Source organism: Cydia fagiglandana, chromosome 5 (assembly GCF_963556715.1).
Source record: "Cydia fagiglandana chromosome 5, ilCydFagi1.1, whole genome shotgun sequence".
Classification (NCBI taxonomy): Eukaryota; Metazoa; Arthropoda; class Insecta; order Lepidoptera; family Tortricidae; genus Cydia; species Cydia fagiglandana.
This window is the reverse complement of record NC_085936.1, coordinates 6848116-6874698: the sequence shown is the minus strand read 5'-3', so window position 1 is coordinate 6874698 and position 26583 is coordinate 6848116. Positions and strand designations below refer to the sequence as shown.

The 26583-nt window shown below is 39.1% G+C and overlaps 3 protein-coding genes across 3 annotated transcripts in view; 2 read left to right on the top strand and 1 right to left on the bottom strand.

The window, feature by feature from the left end:
* The first annotated feature begins 815 nt into the window (after positions 1 to 815).
* LOC134664365 (NEDD8-activating enzyme E1 catalytic subunit) lies at positions 816 to 8589 on the top strand. The gene is made up of 7 exons (XM_063520944.1): positions 816 to 937; positions 1059 to 1400; positions 3815 to 3975; positions 4158 to 4326; positions 5280 to 5529; positions 6189 to 6408; positions 8338 to 8589. The coding sequence occupies exons 2-7, from the start codon at positions 1063 to 1065 to the stop codon at positions 8547 to 8549; spliced, it is 1350 nt and encodes a 449-aa protein (XP_063377014.1). The 5' UTR covers positions 816 to 937; positions 1059 to 1062; the 3' UTR covers positions 8550 to 8589.
* Positions 8590 to 9396: 807 nt separating this feature from the next.
* On the top strand, positions 9397 to 22539 carry LOC134664381 (cell division cycle 5-like protein). The gene is made up of 16 exons (XM_063520969.1): positions 9397 to 9545; positions 9624 to 9889; positions 10554 to 10684; positions 11192 to 11351; positions 11911 to 12079; positions 12493 to 12627; positions 13020 to 13174; positions 16094 to 16252; positions 16546 to 16621; positions 16929 to 17021; positions 17231 to 17402; positions 18031 to 18219; positions 18926 to 19131; positions 20979 to 21141; positions 21476 to 21615; positions 22297 to 22539. Exons 1-16 carry the CDS (start codon positions 9501 to 9503, stop codon positions 22465 to 22467), a joined length of 2430 nt encoding a protein of 809 aa, XP_063377039.1. The 5' UTR covers positions 9397 to 9500; the 3' UTR covers positions 22468 to 22539.
* A 743-nt stretch (positions 22540 to 23282) lies between these two features.
* Positions 23283 to 26583, bottom strand: part of LOC134664410 (uncharacterized) — a 44832-nt gene continuing 41531 nt past the window's right edge. Inside the window, exons 16-18 of the mRNA XM_063521036.1 lie at positions 26171 to 26337; positions 25478 to 25577; positions 23283 to 24970 (exon numbers count right to left, since the gene is read on the bottom strand). Coding sequence (XP_063377106.1) covers positions 24749 to 24970; positions 25478 to 25577; positions 26171 to 26337 — 489 coding nt within the window. The 3' untranslated portion in view covers positions 23283 to 24748. The remainder of the gene's footprint in view (positions 24971 to 25477; positions 25578 to 26170; positions 26338 to 26583) is intronic.

The following is a 26583-nucleotide window of genomic DNA, read 5'->3' as shown; positions in this document are numbered from 1 at the left end:
TTTATTGTGGTTATCAGATCACAATTTTATAGTCACGCCCCAGCAGGGAACCAAGGCAAAGTTCAGATATTTAATTAAAATACATAAATACCTCCTAAAATAGGTGTTCCGCAATAATTGAATTATATTATTATATTATAATATATTCATTATCCATTAGCATTTCAATTATGTTTATGTTTAACGAAGATATTGAAGCTTCAATTAATCGCTATTTCGTTCCGCTGTGTAGCGTTTATCGATATATAACATGATTAAAATCGACTTTTCACATCCCTAAAAGAGCACAATGAAAGCACACATATACGCTTTTACGCACACATACACAGCCTGGGCGCATCAAGAAAGGCAACACTTGATTTGAAGTCCACCTTGTCAACTGTTATGGTTGTCCTTTTTTGACAAACGGCATTTTTAAAAGAGCGAGGAGAGAGAAATGATACTAGTTGCTGCGCCTTGAAAGAGAACAGAAAAGGTTGGGCCCTTGGCTTTTTCAACGCGCGTTAAAAAAGCGTTTGAATCTGTCCGCACTCCAAATTCGATTTTACGACCAAGGTTAAAGTCGAAAATCTAACAAAGCTTAATAAAAAGCGCCACTGCTGTCGTGTGAATAGATACATGTGGATAAACATGGGCGGACGACGGATGCAATATACGTATACGTCTTATTACGAAGCATTACGTATACCGTTTGACAGGATTTTGACGTATATTGCATCCGTCGTCCGCTCATTTATACATTTGTGTCATTTCAACGCGCGTTGAAAAAGCTGCGCTGTGTTGGGGGCTTACGTGCTGTGACTTTTGACAGAGACACTTTTAAACTTGACATTCTCAAATTCATTTCTTGCATTTCTTGTGAATTTGTGTTCGCCGATATACTTGTTTAACTAATATCTATTTAGTTTTGGTATTCATATATTTTGAAGATAGTATCGTAAGTTCTTCCCAAGTGTACTACATTTTGTATTTACTAAATTTCAATCAGAGATCAGGAGAAACTTGGCTAACTAATTTCAATTCACCGGTTTATTGAAATTTACATTTATTTTCAACAGAGAAATGGCTGGTGGCGAGAAGCAGACTTCGGAATACCTCCAAAGAAGATGGCTAAATATACGAAAACTATTAGAAAGATCTGGTCCATTTTGCCACCCGGATTTTGAACCTTCTGCTGAAATATTAGATTTCATTATGAATTCGTGCAAAATCTTAGTAATAGGAGCTGGGGGTCTTGGCTGCGAATTGCTAAAAGATCTAGCCCTAATGGGCTTTAAAAAAATTCATATTATAGATATGGATACAATAGAGTTGTCTAATTTGAACAGACAATTTCTGTTTAGGAAGAATGATATTGGATTATCAAAGGCTAAATGTGCTGTTGAATTCGTTAATAATCGGTGAGTCAAATTGTTTATCTATACAGTACCAATAACTAGAAGTGAAAAAGACAGATGCATTAGAGTATCTTGACACTTGCATTTGATTAGACAGTTTTTTTTTATACATGGCCAGTCTGCTAAAACACAACTTTAAAAATAAAATTTAACTGCTAAATTTCATGGCCTTGACTTTGAATCTTGCCCAAGACACAGTATTCATCTGCCTACAATCAGTGGCGGATTTGCAGTCTTTGCCGCCCTAGGCCCCAAGCCTTGTAGCCGCCCCTTTCTCAGCATCAGCACCCATCATATTGACTACATTTAGATCAGGCAACGACAAGATATATTATAGAGGGAAATGCTTTGGACACATTTTTTACTTACAATTAGTAAATTTTTTGGACTCGTTAGAAGGTGAACATATGAAAAGTCCCCTTGAGCGGGGGTTTGGTTTGAAAGTCACATTTTCGCTTATTATATATCAGAAACTATACGTCCTTGTGACATGAGCATAGGAAAAAAATAAGCAAATACTTTTTCATTTTAAATGACAGTTTTACCAATAACATTGACTTTTTATGTACCTACAAAACATTCAAAAAATCTAAAAAAGAAACAAAAAAACATTTTTTTGCCTATTTTCTTGAATAACTGCTAAACTATTTATCCTAAAATTATAAAAAAAAAATTTGAGATTCTTACAATGAGCTCTTTGATTTGATATGTAAAACAATATAGTCTCAAAAACTTTATTTTTAAATTTTCTCATTTACCCCCCAAAAATGGCCTCCATTTTAAAATTCATTTATTTATGTTACACATTCATCTTTGGGTCACAATTATAGGGCTTGCATTCCGGAATTCCGGAATCTCGAAATTCCGGAATCTCGGACAAATTTTCCGATATTACAATTCCGGAATTGATACAACTGAATATCGAAAATTCCGGAATTGGATTAAAGTACTTTTTTCAGGTTTTAATACGTTTATTATTGAAAATTGTTAAGAAACTACACTATACTGATGTTTTTTGTTGTTAATAAGTGCCTCTTAGTCATTCAGTGACCTATAGTATGGGTATATTTTACTTTTCGGTTTGATAAAGCAGTGGGACAATATGGGCTCATAAAAAAAAAAGCAAAGTGATTTTACTTGCTTAGAATAGTCAGAATAGTCTCAATCCTACATGAGCGAATCTTCGATTTAGATAGAAGGTTTTCTCTAACAACGATTTGGGATCCTGTAGAAGCATATAATATATGATATTCTGAATCATAATTAGGATCTGGGAAGGAAAAAGCCAAATTTCGACCTTCAACTTCTTAAACAACACCACTACGTACTATGTTACGAAGAGTAGGCTGATTATAGAGCTGTTATATTTAACTATTTTATAAAATTATCCATTGAATGGTTTGCTAGCAACTAAATTTTCCCCGAATAAATACCGCGTATCATAGAATTGAATAAAAGTAACCATTTTAATAAGGTGGTAAAAAAGAGATGAAATTATCTGTAGTACTTCAAATTAAATTTCTCTTAAACAATATTAACTTTAATAAACGTAAAGTATCAGAATTTCACATTTTTTGTTGGATTTTACAAAAAAAATTAAGTAAAATACGATAACCCCTAATTCCGGAACCAGTTCCGGAATTCCGGAATTCGAATCCAATATCGAAAATCAGTTCCAGAATTGGAGACCATCCGATATTGCAAGCCCTAGTCACAAACTTACGTATGTGTGCCAAATTTGAGCTTAATTGGTCCAGCAGTTTCGGAGAAAATAGGCTGTGACAGACGGACAGCCAGACGCACGAGTATAAGGGTTCCGTTTTTTCCTTTTGGGGTACGGAACCCTATAAACGGGGAACAAGGCGCGAAGGCGTCAACAATATGCGAAATCGAAGCCACACTCGTGTTCGCGGCTTCGCGCCGCGATTCACGCACAAGTGTGGAGGGCCCTCCAGATATCATAAAAATTGTAGCTTGTAGCAAATTTAACCAACATTCATTTTGTATAATGATCATGTCGTTCGTTAGAACAAATAGTTTCCGAGATATAAGCGAAAAACTGAAAAATGTGACCTTCAAACCTCTCTCTTCCCCCTGCTCAAGGGCTACGGCCGGGGACTTTTGATATGTTCACCTCCTAGATAGTCCCAATAAAGTTAGGTACAAAGTCAAAAATTGTGTTTCAAGCATTTCCCTCTATAGGTACCTTTTTTTGAGAATTCGTTGCCTGGCCTAATTTTGAGTTATTTTTTGTTATCATCAGCGAATTTATTGTCACAATTTGCCGCCCCTAATATTTCGCCGCCCTAGGCCCGGGCCTACTGTGCCTTATGGGAAATCCGCCACTGCCTACAATCATATATGTAAACTTTTAATGTAAAAAAAAATGTGCATTGACAGAGAGTGATTTTTTTCAGAGTCCCAGGTTGTGAGGCCATTGCTCATCACTGTGCCATCCAGGATATGGATGAGGGTTTTTACAGGCAGTTCCACATTGTTGTTTGTGGTCTCGACTCCATTGTGGCTAGGCGTTGGCTTAACGGCATGCTGATGTCCCTGCTTCAGTATAATGATGATGGTATAAAACATAATCTTAGTGATGCATGATTTTAATTTATTGTATGTATCTCTCTCATCAGATAATGATTCATTTCCAATAATTTTCAAGATGTGATATCTCAATAATTTTTAACTCTGCTTAGAATTAAAGATGTATTCATGACATTCATGTACACATGTGAATTACATACCTTTTTTCAGGAACTTTGGACCAAAGTAGCCTGATACCCCTAGTGGATGGAGGTACTGAAGGCTTCAAAGGCAACGCCCGAGTGATCCTGCCAGGCATGAGCGCATGTATCGAGTGCACACTAGATCTGTATCCACCGCAGGTCACATTTCCGCTTTGCACCATTGCTAATACACCAAGGTAAACTCAGTTCTTTATTCTTTAACTATCCTATGCCCTTTAGTGCTCAAAATGTTTAGATACGAAATTTCACCTTATTTGGTTGTGAGGTTTAAGAGTGAAGAGCTACTTTCGCTTTTATAATATTAACACGGAGTAGGGATATTAGTAAGGAGAGACATATAAATAAAAAACAAAATAAAATAAAATTAAAATAAAATAGCCTTTTATTTCGACCTTAAATTTTTAAATGGTACATTTTGTCATGTTATTGGATATTTGTCAAATTATTCATATTAGTCAAACATATTACACTATTATTATTATTATTTGTATCTACATTTATTATTGCTAATTATTATAATTTTTAAATATTTAGAATAAGGTTGGTTGTCATTTTTGTTAGAGTTGACATCGGTCGACTTGCCTCCTGGCATAGGCCTCCCCTAAGACCTTCCATTCCTCTCTGTTCGTTGCTCGGAGAAAAAGGAGAGACATATAACACACTCACAAATATCAAAAACTGGTTCATTCATCAAACAACCCCCTTATACAAAAAACTTTACAGGCCTGATTTAGTTAAAGTATGTTTCTTACAAATACATAAGTCAAAATGACAGATAAGGGCAAACAATTATTAAGTAATTGAGATTTGTAGCGCATTTATGAATTAGGGGGTTAGAGTTTATAATTTCTACATTTAACAGTTTTAGCAACGAAACTTTCTTCTGCCTCTGTCTCTGCTAGATCTCAGTTTATAGGGGGTTTGTAACAGAAATAGGATTTTAAAAAGTCTTATGTTTTCCTTTGTAAATAGGTACATAATGACAGATTAACAAAAACAATAATACCAAATGAAGCTTGTAGCGCGTTTATGAATAACGCTAAAACAGTAGAGGTTCAAAACAATGTGCTGGAAAGAAAAGATTAAAATAATAAGTCTTTCGCAACTTAACTTAATATGTTTATTTCAGATTACCAGAGCACTGCATCGAATATGTAAAGGTACTGCAATGGTCCAAGGAGAATCCGTGGGGCAACGCCACTGCCCTGGACGGCGACGATCCGCAGCACGTGGCCTGGGTCTTAGAGAAGGCGCAGGAGAGAGCGATGAAGCACGGTATTACGGGAGTTACGTATAGATTGACGCAAGGCGTGTTGAAGAATATTATACCGGCGGTGGCCAGTACAAATGCGGCTATAGCCGCGGCTTGTGCTACTGAGGTATGTTTATGTTCATTCGTAATTTACGGGCACGTTTGTAAAATACTACAGCAATACGACCTTGAAACTTTTAAGAAGCGTAAGCCCATTTAAAGGCCGCTTCAACGCACTTACAACCCATCTGGTGTTGCGGGTGTCCATGGTCGAAGGTAATTAGATGAAAAATACGAATTTATTTAAATACGAATCTTTAACAAGGCGGAGCTTCGGAAATATTTTTTTTTATTTTTTTCAATGAAAAAACAGCAAGATTTAATAGTCCTCTCTCATGTGGGAATATAGTTCAGAGCCGGTAACTGCTATCAACTTTTAGTATGTCGTATGTCATTCCAATTCCATAGTTATTGGTATCCAAAACAAAACTGCCGGTAGACACTAGCGTAAGCCATCTATTTCAAAATAATGACGTCATCAAAATTACTCCCGCCTCCTCTCTCCTGTGTTGTGACTGAACATTACAATAGTTTTATTTCATGCATGAGTAACTATCGCGGTAACCGAAGTCAATATTATAAACGTTACAAAATTACAAAATATGGCTCTTAGGGTAGTATACCACTTGTCCAATTTCTTTGTCCGTCTCACGTTATGCTCAATGAGAAAGTGAGACGCAATGACAGTGAACGGCTAGAATAACCCACCCTTATCTCCTGTTCCAGGTATTTAAGCTAGCCTCATCCTGCTGCGTGAATATGAACAACTACATGGTACTGAACATAGCTGACGGAGTGTATACTTACACGTTCAGCGCCGACCGCCGCGCGGACTGCGTGGCCTGCAGCAACACCACCAGGACCATGGAGCTGGAGGCCCAAGCTACCTTACAGACCATACTTACTAAGCTCCAGGAAGAGCCCAAGTATCTCATGAAAAGCCCAGGTCAGTTCGAAGGGTTAAAGTTTCAAAAGGATGATTTTCAATGATTATCGGAATTATTATCATGAAAACGTTCAGTAACTTTGAATATTTTTTAGGGTTCCGTACCTCAAAAGGAAAAAACGGAACCCTTATAGGATCACTCGTGCGTCTGTCTGTCCGTCCGTCTGTCACAGCCAATTTGCTCGAAAACTACTGGACCATTTAAGTTGAAATTTGGTACGCATATGTAAGTTTGTGACCCAAAGACGGATATGTAACGTAAACAAATGAATTTTAAACATAAGGGCTACTTTTGGGGGGTAAACGATAAAATTAAAAAATAAAGTTTTGCAAACTATATCGTGTTATATATCAAACGAAAGAGCTCATTGTGAGGATCTCAAATATATTTTTTTTATAAATTTGACAATAAAAAGTTTAGAAGTTATTCAAGAAAATAGACAAAAAATGACCATTCCCCCCCCTCTATCTCCGAAACTACGGGGTCTAAAATTCTGAAAAAAATACACTAAATAGTCCTTTACCTAAAGATGACAGGAAAACCTATTAGAAATCTGCAGTCAAGCGTGAGTCGGATTTAAGAACAAAAATGCGGTTTTGGTTTTTTTAGGGACACAGCCGCAATGGTTTAAGTGAAACGTGATGTAGACAGTTATTGCGAAGGCCCTAGGCCGATATCCGCATAAGGCCGAAGGCCCGAAGCGTCCCAAAGAGGCGTGCCTTTAGCTTCAAGCGTGAGTCGGAATGACCACAAAAAATGCGACTAGGCTGTATCGGGCACACAGCCGCATTGGTACTTGTAGTACTGATTGATTAGGTTACTATTGTTCCGTGTTTTAAAAAGCACTATACAGGGTGGCCAAAAAATTTACTGAGTGTATTCCGTTGCCAAGGTGCAACCCCGAAATCGCGAGGAAAAATTAGGCTGTTTCATACATTTTGGCCGGTCCGTTTTCTATGGGAGGAAAATTTTTTTACGTGATTTCGGGGTTGGTCCCATTGTAAAAGTTGTAAAGCTCAGTATAATCCGAAAACCTCCCCGGCTACGGGAATGCACTTAGTTTTTGGCCACCCTGTAGGTATTATCTCTCTTCGGCCTTCATTTTTAAAACACTTGCGGAAGTTGTAGTAAGCGCGACCTGTCGGACGCTCCGAGCTATCAGCCCTAGGCGGAGCTCGGTCTTCAGTTTTCGCATTTGGACACTTGTACTACTGTTCGGCATTTAATCTTCCTATCTAAGCTACTTTGCATAGTTGTAGAGATATAAGCCACCTCGCCAGAAAACTTCATGTTACATCTGCTTTCTGATTGACCCATTCGGGTTTTTCAAGACGTTTCACTCACGTCACGTTTCATGTACAAAAAAAATTGTTGAAAATTGTGTGATGTACGGAACCCTTGAAACGCGAGTCCGAACTCGCACTTGACCAGTTTTTTAACAATGATTATCCTTAGAAATGTTTGATAAAATTTATCAAAGTAATTACCTTGATAATCATCATTCGCTTGCCTTTATCCTATTCATTTTGGGTCGGCGCAGCATGTCTTTTTCTTCCATACCTCTCTCTCGCCCGTCATCTCATAATTCACTTGTGTTCGTTTCATTTCATCTCTCACACAGTCCATCCAACTTTTCCTCATTTTTCCTCTCCCGTTAAATCCCTCCACATTCATTCGTAATACCTTTCTCGTCACATAACTTTCATCCTTCCGCACCACATGCCCATAAATTACCTTGATAATAGTCTCACATGAAGCATGAAGAGCCCAGGTCGGTTAAGTAGTAAGGGCAAATAAATTTCTATGCCAGGGGGGGTCAGTAATAGCTGACTGTACATTAGATTGAATATTAGGACCAATAAAACCACTCTAGACTAGTTAAATTATCCATGTAGGTATTTTAACTTTAGATTTTCTTTTCTTCTCAGGTATTACCACTATTATCAATGGGCGCAATAAAACACTGTACATGTCTTCAATCAAAAGCATAGAAGAGAGAACAAGGGACAACCTGAAGAAGAAGATAACTGATTTAGGATTATATAATGGTGCTGAAATCCTGGTGGCAGATATAACTACTCCTAACACAATCACGATAAAGTTGAAAGTTACTGAAAATGTAGATGTTGAGATGGCCTAGTTATGTATGTGTAACAAATAAAAAACGCTTTTTAATGTAACTTGATTTTCTTTTAACTCTTGAACTCACAAGAAGCATGATGTTGTTGACACATGTTTTTAGTAAGTATGGATCTTTCCTATGCATGGTCCATTATGGTCATCAATAAATTGTCACTTATCAGGCAATACTTTACTCTGGCGCACCCACTTTTTCAAATTTGCCGCTTTTTTTTTCAAATTTGCCGCCTTTTTGTAATGACAGCTGGCTTGCCAAGCCAAAGTATAGTTTTTTTTTTTCCAAAGTATAGTTTAAAGTCTGTTCGGAAAGAGAAGAGTCGTGGAATGTATTGGGCTCTATACATTCCACGAGTCTTCTCTTTCCGCACAAACTCTATACAACTCCTCCGGCACCGTGCGCAAGCAAAGCACTAAGTTCGTCAACGATGTTGTCGGGTTTCATAAACTAAAGTTTGGACACACATTTTACCACTTTAGAAGTGTCTCTCACGCAAACTATTCAGTTCTAAGTATGAGGAACCCCCAAAGTTTATTTCTTTTCTATTTTTGTGTGAAAATCTTAATGCGGTTCATAGAATACATCTACTTACTAAGTTTCAACTGTATAGTTCTTATAGTTTCGGAAAAAAGTGGCTGTGACATACGGACGGACAGACAGACAGACATGACGAATCCATAAGGGTTCCGTTTTTTGCCATTTGGCTACGGAACCCTAAAAATAAGTAACGAAATTTCGTCGCGTCTACAATAGTGTTGAATTAAAAAAAAAACAATCCAACATGGCGTCTCATCCAAATGTCAAATCAAATCTGTCTAATTTGACATGAGTTTTGTGTGCGACGCGATTCATTATTTGCAATTTATTAAATTAATTAAACCAGCATAAGCGATATTATCATCACCAAATAGTGTTGTTATTATTTTCAAGCCAAGGAAACAATAATTCGCCAAAATGCCGCGTATTATGATAAAAGGCGGCGTTTGGCGCAACACCGAGGTTTGTTTTATTCCGATACATCTTCGTGTTATCATTACTTGTATTTGATCAGTTTTAACGAGTGAGATTTTCTTTTAGGATGAAATCCTGAAAGCGGCTGTTATGAAATATGGCAAAAACCAGTGGTCTCGTATCGCTTCGTTGCTGCACCGCAAGTCAGCCAAACAGTGCAAGGCCCGTTGGTACGAATGGTTGGACCCCAGCATCAAGAAGACGGAATGGTCGCGCGAGGAAGACGAGAAGTTGCTGCACCTGGCCAAGCTAATGCCGACGCAGTGGAGGACTATTGCTCCTATTATTGGTCGTACCGCAGCTCAGTGCTTGGAAAGATATGAATATTTACTGTAAGTATAATACCTTATGCAGGTAATTCCTGTAAATATGTATTTAAGGACAAATCTCTCCCTAACATGCACTTTTTTAATTCATTTCTCATATTGTTTTGAAGAATCAATTATTTTAATTGAATCAGACAAAAACTAATTGTGACAAAAAATTTACTCATTCTTTTCTCTAGACTCTTAAATTACTAATGTTAAAACTATAGATGCACCGGATATTTGGTTACTATCTAGTATCCGGCCTATCAGCCATTATTTTAATATCCGGCCAGATACCGGATAGTGACCTACTATCCGGCCGGATACCGGATAGTAACATTGCATGATTTCGGAGTAAACAAATTGGATCTAAGAAACAATCACGGTCGTAACATAATCATACTCAATTATTATTTTAAAACAATTTAAGCATTCCACTGACTTGCACGCGCACTTATTTCAAACCTAGAAATGAGTCCGCACGAACATTCATTAGGAAACAGTCAGTTAGGAAATACTGCACAATGCGCACCTTAAAAATCGAAATGTAGGTATAGTTCTGCCAGCCGGATACCGGATATTCGGCCATCTGGCCAAACAACTATCCATTGCATCTCTAGTTAAATAAATACAAAAAATGGATTTTTAAGTATTTCTTCTACACCATTGTCAAATATCCAACTTACAGGGATCAAGCTCAAAAGAAGGAGGAGGGCGAGGACATGGGAGACGATCCTCGCAAGCTGAAGCCGGGTGAAATTGACCCCAACCCCGAGACAAAACCTGCCAGACCTGACCCTAAAGATATGGATGAAGATGGTGAGATTAAATAATTATTTAAATTTATATTCTCATTAGGGGGAATGAGCACTGTCAGCCTTTCTTTCAATCTGAAAGTTGCAGGTTCAAACCCTGGCTCCTACCAATGAGTTTTTCAGAACTTATGTACAAAATATCAAAATATAGGTTGGAAGGTCTGATGGCAGTCACTTTCGTAAAAACTAGTGCCTACATCAATTCATGGGATTATTTATATTAAGCGAACCCCAGGCTCCCATGAGCCGTGGCAAAATGTCGGGATAACGCAAAGAAGAAAATTCTCAGTAAGGGGAGGCACGTCTCCACATACAGAATTGCTCTTTTTCTCTTCTATATCAATTTTTTTCTTTGTTAATCCCTTTTGTCTTTAGACCTCATTTATTAACATCACTAATATACATTTTTATAATCAGATCTTATAATTAGAATCATGTAGGTATCAAGCATTTCCCAGCCTTCTCTAGTTTTTGCATTGGTCTATACTTTTGTACTAAACCTTTTTTTTAGAACTGGAAATGCTATCAGAGGCCCGTGCGCGTCTTGCCAACACACAAGGCAAAAAGGCTAAAAGGAAAGCGAGAGAAAAACAGTTGGAGGAAGCAAGACGGCTTGCTGCATTGCAGAAACGGAGAGAATTAAGCGCTGCTGGTATTGCTGTGCCTATGAGGTAACCCAGCATTATTTCAGTTATTTTATTGTCATATGCACTATTCATTTATTCATATTATTTTATTCTCTCATCAAAATGATGAATTTAAAATCCTTGATTATAGAAACTACTATGAAAGTCTTTGTGTAATAAAATTGATAGTCAAGATTGTCAAGAATGAAAATATGCACCAAGCTAATTGATTTTTGTTGATATTTTATTTATTAAGCAAATAAACGAGATTTATCTCTTAGAACTTATGCACACTATAAAAAAATGAGTTCCGTATTTTTTTACGCGCCATCGACGTGTGTTTGTATCGATGGGTGCACACGCGAGTCAGATACAAGCATTGCTTTACACACCTACATTCTATTGGAGATTATGGACATTGCGTTTTTTTAACGCGCTCTATACGCGCGTTGTAAACGCAAACAAGCTGGCATTTCAGAAAACGCATTGTACAATACTATAAATCACAAATTGGAGTGCGAGAGCCTTTGCAAGAATTCAAAAATGTTCTAAACTAAAGGAGATAACTTTTGCCACTTTTAAATTGCCTTTAATTCCAATCCAGGCGCAAGAAAAAGCGTGGCGTCGACTACAACTCAGAGATTCCGTTCGAGAAGCGGCCAGCCGCTGGTTTCTTCGACACATCGACGGAGGTCGTCGACCCCATGGCGCCCGACTTCTCGCGCCTTCGACAACAGCATCTCGATGGGGAGCTGCACTCGGAGAAGGAAGAGGTAACTTTACATATTATCTCTCTCTCTCTCTCTCTCTATTATCTCCCATCTTTTGTATTCTTTGTCTGCTTGCCCTTCGGCAAAGGCCTCCTCCAGCCTTCTCCACTCTCTCCGAGAGATAATGTGCACTTTTCTTTGTTCTATAAATAAAGGCTATTTTATTTTATTTATAACTTTACATATTTAAAAGGGAATTATATCCTAATAAGGGTCGGTTGCACCAACCCATCTGTCACCGTTAACATGTTCGCTAAATTTGATTGTATGGGAAGTTTCATAGATCTCTGCTGCGTGACGTTGATCAGTCTGTTAACTGTGGTTGGTGCAACTGGCCCTAAGTTGTGCATAATATTGTCACAGTTCATTTTAGACAGAATTTTGCATAATTATGTAATTTTTGATTTAATTTCTAGAAAGACAGGCGTAAGGACAAGCAGAAGCTAAAGCAGCGCAAGGAAAACGATGTACCGCAAGCCATGTTGCAAGGCGACCAGCCCGCGCGAAAACGCAGCAAGCTTGTTCTGCCGGAGCCACAAGTCACTGACCAGGTAAGTGAAGAATAAATACACTCCAATGAAAACGGGTCTCACTGTATGGTGATTTCCATAAAAAATGACCAGCTTCCACTTTCTTTGCTATTTAGTGCACCTTAAACGTACCAAATTTAAAATTCTGACTACATAGTACATAGTTACATGTGTCACACACAGCATAATTAGCGCTCCCTTATTCAAAACAAATGAATTAATTGTCTACACTTGCATTTCTTTGTTTTGCTTGATGTTTCGGAAATAACGCTTAACAGTCTCAATCTGAATTGTGAACCTTACGGCTCTGTAATAGGCACGGACAGTGGACGTGTTAAATGGGATAGAGATGCGAGCATGAACGTTTACATAATATGCGAAGAAACTTAATCAATATATCACTTCACCCCCAGGAACTCCAGCAAGTGGTGAAACTAGGCCGAGCTTCCGAAGCGGCCCGCGAGTCAGCCGGCGAAGCAGGCGCCGCCACGGACGCCCTGCTAGCCGATTATGCGCTCACTCCGACACCTGCAACTTCCTTGCGTACGCCCATGCAGCATCAGGACAGGTATTGACAGAATATAAACCAAATAGCTTAGGTAATAAAGTTACAAATTGAATGTGAAACTAGGCCGAGCATTAGAATCAGCAGGTGAAGCAGGCGCGGCCACGGACGCCCTGTTAGCCGATTATGCGCTCACTCCGACACCTGCAACTGCCTTGCGTACGCCCATGCAGCATCAGGACAGCATTTAAATTTAGCTCATCTGATCAATCATTATCCTTACCTAAAATACTATACTATAATATCCAAGAAATAATATGAAAGCTATGAGATATTGTGATTTTTAGTTATACTGGTAATGGGTCCTGTTCATACACCCAAGCAACATCAATACTAGAGATGCACCGGATATCCGGTTACTATCCGATATCCGGCCTATCCGGCCATTGTTTTACTATACGGCGGGATACCGGATAGTGACCTACTATCCGGCCGGATACCGGATAGTAACATTGCTTGATTTCGGAGTAAACCAATTCGATTTAAGAGACAGACACGGTCATATTCGTACCTGTTTATTATTTTAAAACAATTTAATAATTCCACTGACTTGCACGCGCACTCATTTCGTACCTAGAAATGAGTCCGCGCGAACGTTTACTAGGAAACAGGACAAACCTGCAAAATGTGCACCTGAAAAACCGAAAAGTAGTTATAGTTCCGCTGGCCGAATATTCGGCGGCCGGATACCGGATATCCGGCCGATGTTTAGGCTGAATATCCGGTATCCGGCCAAACAACTATCCGTTGCATCTCTAATCAATACAGATTTAGCTTGTCAAGCAAGGATGTTCGCGTTGCGTAGGGCTTGGTGCGGCAAAACAGTGCTACGTGTCAATTAGGATTGTTCATTTTTTTTCAAATGTTCTATTTCGAAAACCATTTCGAGATATAAGGTTTTTAAACAGTTTCCGACATTTGCTGCGATATAATAATTGAGGATTGAAGATATTTCAACAAATATCCTTATGACCTTAGTTTGACCTTCTCCTGGGCTGAATGTAAAGTCATTGCATAATAAAAGTTATCGACCCATAGTAAATAAATCCGTCACTCACGTATTGTCAAAGTTATCATTGTCATCGATTGTCATAACAAAAATTTTCAGTTATACCGCTGCGCTTGTTTGTTACAATTTGATTTATAATTAATACCTAAACAGTAGATTTCATTGCTTAATAATATATCAAAAACCTTGTTCCTATGTGTGGGAATGATTCACAAAAATAATAGTTCGAATCCACGAAGACCTACGACGTGAAAGATGGTGCCGTGAATTAAACTTGGAATACCTACCTACTTCACGTGTTACACACAGTATTGCTGTGAGAATCACGTCGATGTAAGTATAAAATTAATATTAATTTACTACAATTAAGTATTTAAAAGCTCACTTTATTGGTAGGGTCGTGGTATCTATTGATTTTCAGTGGTAATGTAGCCAGAGTATCTAAAGGCAAACCGTTAAACAGAGATGGTGCCTACTAGAAAGAAGGAATATACAAGAATACATAGCCATACTCAAAATTCAGCCTGAAACTGCTTTAAAAAGATATAATTTCTAATTTCCAGGTACATGTTGCAGTTCAAGCTGCTGATATCATGGTGGACAAGACTTAATAAAGAGTTGTGAATAATAAAACATGTTTTTGTTTACCTACTTTTTTATTATTTTGGGAAATATGTTATATATGTTTCCAAAAAAAAATAGTAACTTTACATTAAATGTATGTTTATCATGTTCTGCACGAGCATCTGACAATGATGGCTTCTTGTTGACCATCCAGAAGAGAAGTGTATGGTTTGTTATTTACTCTGTTCCCAGGCATTATTTACGGTCGTAAAGTATTACGACGATTAATAATTTATGACGTTCGTTTCAATACAAAATGCTCAACTTTGTTCTGGGCCCAAGTGCAGTTACATATCTCACAGCTGTATCTAAATAGGAATCACGATGACCTGAAATAATAGGATATAATTAGCAAAATTGGCATGTTCCTAATATAGTAGTATAAGTATGTAGTACAATATCCAAACAATGGTGACAAGCCGGTAGAAGGCACCCACTGGGTGCTAAGCTACCTTTAGCAATGGACGCTTGTAACGATTTTATGAATCCAATCTTCTTACAAATCGAATCAGTTAAAATATATATGATGTAGGTAACTTACATTTGTATTTTTGCTCCCTTGATTTCAGCCAAGTTATGGTTGGAGTTGGATGCTATATGGATACATACTCCAATAAAACTAAGTTATATTATATAACTTAGGCAGATTTCTGGAATCAGCTTTCTCAAATTTATAGCGTAGGTATTTTGAAATTAATGATTCAAAATAAACGAGTTTTCCATTCCAGACGATTGTTATTTATAGAAACACGTGACACTGACATTGTCGACAGGTGACATTACAATCAATTGACAATGACAACTATTTTTTTAATGCTTGTTGTTGCTTGTGCATTATCCTAATCAGCCGACGACATGTAATTTACGAGAAGTCGTATCTCATATTTTCAATAAATTATAAATATTCAACCGAGCCACGAATTACTAAATCATTCAAATTGGTATCTTAAATTAACCTATATTTTCAGAAAATAAAATAAAAATGGGGGTCTAAAAAAAATGAACAATCCCAATTGGTGCCAACTGAAAAGAGAAATTGAAGTGAACAAATTCCATGTTTCATAATAGAAAAGAAAGCGTACAGAAAATTATTTTTAGGGAAAGATAACCCATAAGTATGGGATTCTGTAATCTAAGTAGATTACAGACAATGAATTATCGCTGGAACTAATTCCAAGCGCCCTCTGTAGTGATTAATTCGCAGTTAATATTCTTATTGTAATATTAGCTTCACGTTGTTTCTATTTTTGATGAATATTTTGCTTATAACATGAATCTCATTTTCACAGGATCCTAATGGAAGCCCAGAACGTAATGGCTCTAACACACGTGGACACGCCGCTCAAGGGCGGGCTGAACACGCCGCTGCAGCAGAGCGACTTCTCCGGCGCCCTTCCTCAGACGCAGGCGCTCGCCACGCCCAACACCGTGCTCGCCACCCCCTTTAGGTAGGTACTAAAAGCCTATAATAATCGTTTGTCCCTTTCCAACGAGTTGATATAATGGAAAGGGACAAAAGATTGTTATCGGCTTGTCAACTTTAGTAGACGTTTATGAATAAGGGAGTAAAAATACGCGGTCATCAAATCGTCGTCGTGCGAGCGTAATAGGGCTATGCAGGTTATTTTACTCTCTTAAAATATTGACTTAGGAACTTGACATTTTATCTGAGCAATTAACCTGCTTTTAATTAGTCGTTTCTCAAAAATTTCACATTGTCTATTTGTAATTTTCACGACAGGTCGTCTCGTAGCGAAGTGTCGACGCCTGGTAGCTTCGCGACGCCGGGCCGCGGTCCCACACCTGCCGGACTAGTTGTGAGTTGCCAGTCACTTTAAGCTTTAGAAGATATTCATTGAAGGTTTTAATTGCTATTCATAAATAAAACCAAAGTATTATACCTAGTAGCATGAAAGAAAGAAAGATAGTCATTGTCATGAGTGTCAGGACATAAAAATATTACAATATGGCATGGTATTAGCCAGCCCTAATAATCGTTAAAAAACAGTAAAATAATGAGTGAATGTAATCCTGATATTAAAAATCTGTATAAATGTACATTATAACTTTAAAGATATAAATACTTAACAACTTGCTTATTTTTTTTTAATTTAACCTTTGTAGACTCCAGGGTTGCGCGACAAATTGAGCATCAATCCCGAAGACAGACTGAGCGCCGGGGACACGCCACAACAAGTCAACCAAATGCAGAAACAGGTAGCAATCTTGTTCAAGTTTTAAATACGTCATAACCATGCCAGTTCCCTATTTTTTTTCGTCTACCTTTTAGAATAAAGACTTTCCAAAAGTGAAAATCACTCCTAAATGTTTTGTGCAATATCTAAATAAATAAAATAAAAATATAAATGTTTTGTGTTTGGGCCTATCTGTTCATAATACGCCACTAATCATAATTCCATCCTCAGCTAAAATCATCAGTGCGCAACGCGCTGCAGTCGCTACCAACACCACGTAACGACTACGAAATCGTGGTCCCGGATCAAGACGACGAGCCCATGGAGGCCGAGCCCGCCACCGCGCGCCTTGAGGACCAAGCTGATGCAGATGCCAGGATGTTGCGAGAGCAGGAGGAAATACGTGAGTTGTACATAATAACAATTCTTGAAATCATCATTTTAGCCTCCAGTCGCCCACTGCTGAGCATCTTCGTGTACGTCACTTATCCCGGTCCTGGGCTAGTCTCATCCAAAAGTGCCCCGCGATTTTTCGAATGTCATCCACCCAACGAGCCAACGGACGCCAGGCGCTTCTTTCATCCGAAAGCGACCACCAATCCGTCAATACTTTGGTCCACCTGCCATTACTCTGCCTAGCAACATGTCCCGTCCAACTCCATTTAAGCTTGGTGATGTCGACACACACCTTGGTGCGGCGTCGAAATAAAGGAAATGTTTTATAAAGCAGTTTCTGGACATTCCGTTGCTACATATTTCGATATTTTTCTTTTATTTAGCGATAGCTGTGTACAATACATATACCAGGAGCTTTCACGTCATAGCAGGTGCAATATGACCGAAATTTTGTGTTGCGAAAACTGTCTCGCTCTCGCTATGCTGCCTCGGGCCATTAGAAGCGGAAAGCTATGGCATACGTGTCATTATACATTGGCAGAATAATTCAGAAAGTAGACCCATGAGCTCCGAAGCAATTGTGGACTCAACCGTGATAAATGAGACAGAGTGCTTATTCGTGTTCTCTTTCCCAGGCTTGGCCGCGTTCGCTCTCCGCTCCACGGCCGTGCAGCGCTTGCTGGCGCGGCCGGCCGACGTCAACGCGTCCGTGCTGCGCGCGCGCGGCGGCGCGCCGCTCACGCACCTGCAGCGCGCGGAGGAGCTGCTCAAGGCCGAGATGGTCACCATGCTGCACTATGACGCTCTACACGACCCTCCGCCAGGTCAGTGGGGACCCTCCTGACTTCGGGCAGACTCGGCTCCGCTCGGCTCGGCATTGCTCCGACCGATTATTAGGGTTGATACCGCTTGACGTTCTTTTGCGTGCACGACCACAGATAAGATAATCACTTGAATTTTGACAACCCTAAATAGCCGAAACGGATAGTACGATATATTAGAAAGGGATAGCATGATTCGACCCTGAATCGCTAGCAAACTTCGGTTTTGTAGGAAGTTTCCTTTCTGTACGGTAGTACTATTTATTCTGTGGCCAAGTATTGTATTGCTGTTGTTGAATAAACTCGTATTTTACTTTAATTCATACCTATTCATTGAAATGTGGCTTAGCGCAGGATTCGGAGAACCACATGCGGCTTTTCAAACCTGCGGTCACGGCTCTTCGAAACACTGAAACGATTAACACCTGAAAGATATAGACCCGCCGAATCAATTTTTACGGCTCTTCGAGATTCATAAAACGTATAATTTCTACTGTTGGCTCTTCTCTTTAAAAGTTTGCCGACCCCTGGTCTAGCGCATCCAATCGACCGCCCGTAGGAACTGTGAAGAGTCGGCCATCTTGTGAACAGCGAGGAAAGAATTATTATAGAAACATTTAGGTACCTACTGCTCTTCATATCAGGAAACATATAAAAACATTTAACACTCAAAGGGACACTTAACCTAAAAACCTTATCTCATATTAAGGTGTCGACAAAAAGCGAGCAGTACAACTCCAAGCCTCCCACCTCGCATACTTAGAGCAGCATCCATACGAGGAGTTCACCCCTCAAGAGCTCGACGCGGCGAAGGCCGAGTTGCAGAAGGAAATAGAAGTGGTCCGCTCTGGTATGGGACATGGGGACCTCAGTCTCGATGCCTACACACAAGTTTGGGAAGAGTGCTTAGCTCAGGTAAGAATCAACACTATCTATCCTCTAGCGGCCCACCATACAAGAAAAATTGGCAATCGAATTTGAATCAACGGTATTAGAAAATAGAGTTGAAATTGTTTTGTTTTAAAAACGAACGAAACGAAATAAATAAACTATTCCATTTAATTGGAGGTAATTTGTACTAGTATTAGGACATTGAACCCCAAGAGGCTATTTTTATACAGTCAAAAGATCAAAATAAATATCCCGGTGTTACCGTTCGGAAGGAACAGAAATATACTCTCTATATCGATGTAGATGTAGATGTAGTGTAGGGACGCCCGGCCGGAAGCAGGCGGGCTGTCGATCGCTTGTCGCGTTCATTCAGCCCGGTTCCCTGGAGTTGGAGCTGCAGGTTACTGTCCCGGCGGCATTCCCACACTATTCTCCTCAAATCTTCTTGTTTTCCTGCAGAACAGAAGGACATCTTTGAGTTCGACGTCCTTTAGTTCGTTTTCTTCTAGTGTGTCTCTACCGAATGTATTATATCGCGGTGCCGCGTACATAGTACGTTCTGCTAGTAGGTGTAAGCTGGTCTCCTACTTACCACAATGTGGACAGGAGGCGTCTCTACTAATTTCCATTATCTTAAGGTGTCTGTTGAGAGTATTGTGACCTGTAATGATACCTGTCAGTAGTCTCAGACTGCTCTTACCTAGTTTCAAAAGATACCTGGTTCTCCTGTGGTCTATACCTTTGCTCATCATCTTCGACTGTCTGCATCCAGTCTCTTCTTCCCATTCTCTCTGTGCTTCCATCTCTTTTACCTTCTCTATGACTCCCTTCGTGACATCAGCTGACATAGGCAGAGCCGGTTTCGGACCTATGTATACCGTCTCAGCCCCTATCCTCGCCAGCTCGTCTGCTTTTTTCCCGTTACTCCCTGGTGTCCTGGTACCCATGCCACCGTGACACTTCTTTGCTTGCCTATCAAGTTGAGCTCCTCTCGACATTCTCTCTATATCGGAAATTACGCTAAGTTGATGCTTTTTAGGGTTCCGTACCCAAAGGGTATAACGGGACCCTATTACTAAGACTTCGCTGTCCGTCCGTCCGTCTGTCTGTCACCAGGCTGTATCTCACGAACCGTGATAGCTAGACAGTTGAAATTTTCACAGATGATTTATTTCTGTTGCCGCTATAACAACAAATACTAAAAACAGTATAAAATAAAGATTTAAGTGGGGCTCCCATACAGCAAACGTGATTTTTGACCAAAGTTAAGCAACGTCGGGCGTGGTCAGTACTTGGATGGGTGACCGTTTTTTTTTGCTTTATGGTGCGGAACCCTTCGTGCGTGAGTCCGACTCGCACTTGCCCGGTTTTTTGTAATTTTGTTAGTCTCGCATGTTCCTGTTTTTGTAAATTTATTAATATGACAGAGCCATGGGAGTTAGCAAGTTCTACACCTCACAGAGCCACTAGTTTACTAGTCATTATCACAGTTTCTGGTCCCAAATGCAAACATCGGTGAATATCCACAATTTTGGTATCGTCAAACTTTTCGGAATCGACATAAGTCACAATCAAGAATCAGGTCATAGCATAGACTAGGAATCCTCTAGACCGAGTTTTGAGCGATTATTTCATGCAACCGATGATGCCAAAAATGCGGGGGTGAACGGGACGAGGTGAGCGAAGTCCTGTGCCGTGATTGGTCCGTTCAAAGACACGGACGACACACAAAGACACTTTCGACTCAAACATAGAGTAAAATTACCGTATGCGTGGCAGAGAAGTAGCGCGACTATGCTCAGTCTGGAGTATGTTTTGTCTGTGGGTCATAGTATGGCCCAGTATGAAATTCCAAAACATTGTCTTCGCAGGTTTTATTCTTACCCGGCCAGAACAGATACACGCGCGCCAATCTGGCGAGCAAGAAGGACAGACTCGAGTCGGCGGAGAAACGGCTAGAGCAGAACAGGAACCACATGGCGAAGGAGGCCAAGAAGTGCTCCAAGATGGAGAAGAAACTTAGAGTACTCACAGGTAACGATAATGAACTCGAAACTACAACTAATATTATAAACGGTACTCTTTTTCTAACTTATTGGAAAAGGAGTTCCGCTTGTAATATTAGTTGCAGTTTATTATGCAACACGGCCATAGTCTTGTGTTTTTCTTCCGAAATGCCAGGGTCCCTATGATATCTAATGTTTCGGTACAATAATATGTTAACGACACTATAATTCAGTGCATAGTTACATTAGTTGCTCCAATTTAAATTTGGAGGAAAATAGTTACTTACCACTGCTTTTGAGGTTATAAAATTTCTAATCTGAAAAAAAAAACACCATATGAGTAATCATTCTAATGTTCACAGGTGGATACCAAAGCAGAGCAGCGTCGCTCGTGAAACAGTTCCAAGAGCTGCAAGACCAAATAGAACAGGCCAATCTGGAGCTGTCCACGTTCAAGTTCCTCGCTGAGCAGGAGAAGGCCGCCATTCCGAGGAGAATAGAGGTAATTTGGCATTGATTTATGTTCCATCATCAACACAGATGACTAAGCAATTGGAAACCCTATTGCAATGGCATACGGTCTATCATTGGTCAATTATATTGCTCTAAGTCCATTATCGATCTAAATACTAGCTGTCGCATTAAAAAAAATCTGAAATAGAACGGATCAAACTCAGTTATTTTCAGGCAAAGAAGACTAATAAAGCACTGACAGTTTTATGTCGCGAAGCATTTCATTTCTCATGAATCTTATGATGCAATACCTACCTTAAACACCGGTTTTGGACCTTAAACACACTGTCACACTGTTGTAGGGGTTATTCGCGGACGGTCTAGAAAGCAAAATGACTAGTGTAACATTTTGCCTATATCGCTCTTAGTCACTAGTCATTTTGCGTTCCAGACCGTCCGCGACTATATCTGTTGTAGCCGTCGAAGGATCGTTTTCTTAGAGAAGTTTGCAAGTACCACAAACAAGCTAAAACAAAGCAAGGCCAGCCAAAAGGCTATTCGCGGGGATTGGTCGACTACGTATCGAGATGAGTGAATTGAAAGAGATTAGTTGAAAAAGCTGCAGTGTTATAATAAGTTACGATCTTACGATGTGGCCATTATTTTCGTATTTATCTTACCTACTAATGGCTGTCGTTGTCGTTCATATATTTCATTTCTATCCTTTCAGTCATTGACGGAAGACGTGAACCGCCAAACGGAGCGTGAGAAGCAGCTACAGAAGCGGTACGCGGAGCTGCAGGCCGAAATAGAAGACCTACAGAAAAACAGCCGCCCGCTCAAGGACGTCGACATGAGGGAGATGAAAGATGTCGATATGAGAGAGAAGGTGGAAGAGTAATCGTGTTGTTAGGATGTAAACCACAAAGTACTATGTAGTTAGGTCGTCCTTAACCTTTTCGCCGCCACGTCAATGAAGTAATAAAGTGTCAACGCCATGTCAAAAATTGCACGTATCTGACCAAAACCGCGACTTGATATGAAGTCGTGGCGTGTGGGGAACGAAATGTACTGACTTTATATTAAGTCAATGGCGGCGAAAAGGTAAAGTATGGTTAGTAGGCTTCAAATGTTTTATCAAGGTATGAATAACATTGCCCAGATCTTTACCTCTTTAACGGACCTTGCCGCATAGCCAACATGCCAATCGCTTACGCTCCGTAGCGATCGAGACGCAACTGTCACTGTCGCGCTAATATGGAAGAGTGATAGAGAGGCACAAAGCGGTTCGTTGTCGAAGCGATAGCGATTGTAACCTTGGCTAGGCCGGCTGGCGGCCTAGCCAAGACTTTGGCTAGTCAGAGCACGGCATGTGAGCTAAAATTATATAGCAACGGCACATTCTAATTCAGTACGTATATCAGTTTATCACTAGAAAAATGTATATGCGTTAGTAGCTATTTAAATGTCAACATAATATTGGTGTCAAGAGATAATTTACGCGATAAGAGTGCAGATATTTTTGCAGATGACGACGTTGTTATTTAAGTAAAAATGTTTTGCTGTGCCCATAATTCGGTTGTCAAGGAAAGCAATAATAAAATTATAATACTGATTCGTATATATACTGTCATAAATAAACGCCTATTGTTTGTACATGAAAACACTGTATTCCCAAGTTGACTCCCTCATTGAATTTATCAATAAATAATTAAATAAAAACAAGAACTTTTATTCTCACGTCTTTATCAACATGATTATTTATAAAGTCATTAAATTATCTGCAGAATTATTCGAAATCGTTATTACAATTTTAATTATTCATACATTAGCTTAATTAAACAGTCGAGGCCATTTGCCCTCCTGATGCCACTTTAAATACCATGTGACGGTGTACTTTCGTTTGGGCCAAATACATTTCGCCAAATTTCACTTCCCAACAAACTTATCGCAATAGTTTCATTTCCCAAAGGAACCTTTAGCAAAGTCACACTTCGCATATACTTAATTTATTTGGTCAAATTATCATTTGGCATGATTTTACTTTGTCAAATGTTATTAGGACAAAAACTTATTTAGCAAACGTTTTTTATTGTCTAATATTATATTCCAAAAAGATGTTTGGTCAAAATTGTCACTTTGCAAATTTGACAAATAGGCATCTCTATTTAAATTTGTACTTTTTGTTATGTTAATATCGGTACGTTAAATTCTACGTAATTTGGGTGGGTTGGGTTAGGTTTGAACTGCGATTCTCACAAAACGGAACTGCTATCAGAAAAGTGGGTTAGGTTAGGTTAGAACTGTGACCCTCACAGAATCGAAATGCTATTAGAAAAGTGGGTTAGGTTAGGTTAGAACTGCGATCCTTACAGAAACGAAATACTATGTACCAGAAAAAGGTCATCGAAGTGGATTAATTAATTTAATAGTATAACGAGATGTAAAAAATTTGCATGACATTTTAAACTAAAATGTGGTTTAAATATTGGTGGTTATTTACTATTTTTGGGTTACAATGATTACTTTGGTGTTATTTGCTTTAATAGAATAACAAGATGTAACAAATCTAGTTATCATTTTACATTAAATTGGAGTTTACTACATATTTTTGGCAGTAAGAATGTTTTTTTTTTGACGTTACATTTTCTGCAGCCTCCTAAGCTCTCTGTTGGTATGTAAATTGTATGCCATGCAATATTTTGGGACATGTAAGTTATGCTTAATGATACATTTGACTAAATAATATTTGGTAAAATGAAACTTGTCCAAGTAATTATTTGCTAAACAATAACTTGCCAAAAAAGACTATTGCTAACTGAACATTTGCGATAAGTTGTTTTGCCAAACATTTTTTTGGGAAATGATAATTTGGGAAACATAGTTTGGGATGTGATACTTTGGGAGACGTTTTTGGCCCATTCGTTAGTAAACCCCATGTGACAGCTGAATTTAAAACTAGTGCTATTTGAAATAGGGTTGAATTTGTTTTGTTCTGAATACAAATTCAAAAACATCGATCGAAACGAAATAAAATCACAATTTACAAGTCTAATAAATGGATCTAGTAGGTATCTATACATTTCAAAATCAATAAAAATTATTAGAGTATGTATACACTGAAGTATTAAGTTATATCACAGTTAAAAACGGTTCAGTCCAGCTGAACTTAAGTTCTACTCCTAACTACTATCATCAGAGTCACTCTGTATCTGCCTTATGGCACTTTTCTTTTTGCGTATTACTAAAGGACTATCGCCATTGGTGGTTGTATCGACTTGGCGCTTGGGTGGTTTGGATTGCTTCTTAGCTTTTCTCTCTTCGAGAATTATTTCGGCTAATTCTAACTCGGACACGTCGTTGACTTGGGTTAATCCGATGTGGGAATCGACGCAGAAGCTATCCTGTAAAAAAACAAAAAGTAACATGCCTGTGGATTTTTACTTTCCATATTGATAGTATGAAAATCACATGAATGAATGAATGCCACATGCAATAGCAAACCAAACTGACGAATTGGGTCATATCATTATCTGTCTCACCCTACCTACTAACAAGCGAGTGTGAATGACACAAGGGAGCAAAATGACATATTTATTGAATCCTGAACGAAGTGATTCTCAAATAGGATTCTGAGCGTAGTGAGGGAACGGTTGACGGCCAAGGTGGAAATAATTTTGCTACCATGTGACACATACTGCTTTTTACATGAGATCACCTATGAGGAAATTATTCACGTTTATTTAAGATAAAAAATACTCTGCTAAAAAGTAAAAATTAGTGCCCTAGCTAGAACAGAACAGATGTGAAAAAATACTTTTATCTTGGCTGCTAATATTTTTTTCATCCCCCACTGCTTTCTTGTGACGGAATATACTATTGGGATACACGTCCGAAAACGCCTCGCTTACCATTTCATAGGAGTCCTCTTCGACAAATTGCGAGAATATCTCCTCCCTTTTAAACCTTGTGGGTAGTTCAGGAATTTTGAATGCACCATTCACAGTACCCCTGCAATAAAACGAAACCAATTAAGAATACGCTTTACCAAAATAGAAAATATAGTACCTACAGTAATTCTAGTAACCAGTTTCGTTGTTTGAAAAAGCGTGACTAGAGCTCAAAAATAATCCCACGCCGCGAGCGATTCATCTGTACAGCGCGCAGTTTGAGAACGCCAGATATTGTAATACCGCGCAGAAGGTTTGACGTATAAAATTTTCATTAGTCAATTTGTTTAATAGCGAAAAATCCTGTATTAGGTAAATATTATAAGCTGGGGCCGGGGTGCCCGGGGTATATTTATGAAGAAATAACTGTCAGCGCAATGCCTTCCGTTTTCGGAAGACCAGTTTGTATAGAGATTGGAGAGCTTAGTCTATAGGTATAAGGTAATTTCAGTAGCTGGACATACGTCACAGATCTCATGTAGTGCGCCTGTATGTCCGAGTGCGACACGGGCTCGTCGCAGATGAAGTCGACGATGCTGCCAACACTGTCGTCTGAATGCTCGTCGTCGCTGCCCGACGCGTCGTCTGATTTCTCCGCCACTATCTCTAGGAACGAATTATCGTAGGTCTAGTAAGGTAAACAATGATACACACGTGACAGCTCTCATGTAGTGCGCCTGTATGTCCGAATGCGACACGGGCTCGTCGCAGATGAAGTCGACGATGCTGCCGACACTGTCGTCTGAATGCTCGTCGTCGCTGCCCGACGCGTCGTCTGATTCCTCCGCCTCTATTTCTAGGAACGAATTTCCTGCTTTCTTCTGGAAACAGAAACCATAATTAATATTAAAATAACCAAACAAAAATGTTTCACTAAAAGTCAAGGACTCAGAAAGGTTAAAAAAGTCCATCATGACAGTTATGTGAATTATGAAAATACACAAAAAACTCGCACTAGGTAAATACCTATGCGAGGTTCAAAGTGACGATTAACTGGATACTAGATTTAGCTTTGTAATGTACAATAATTTTTCAAATCTGAATTTTAAAAGTATATGTGCGTGATT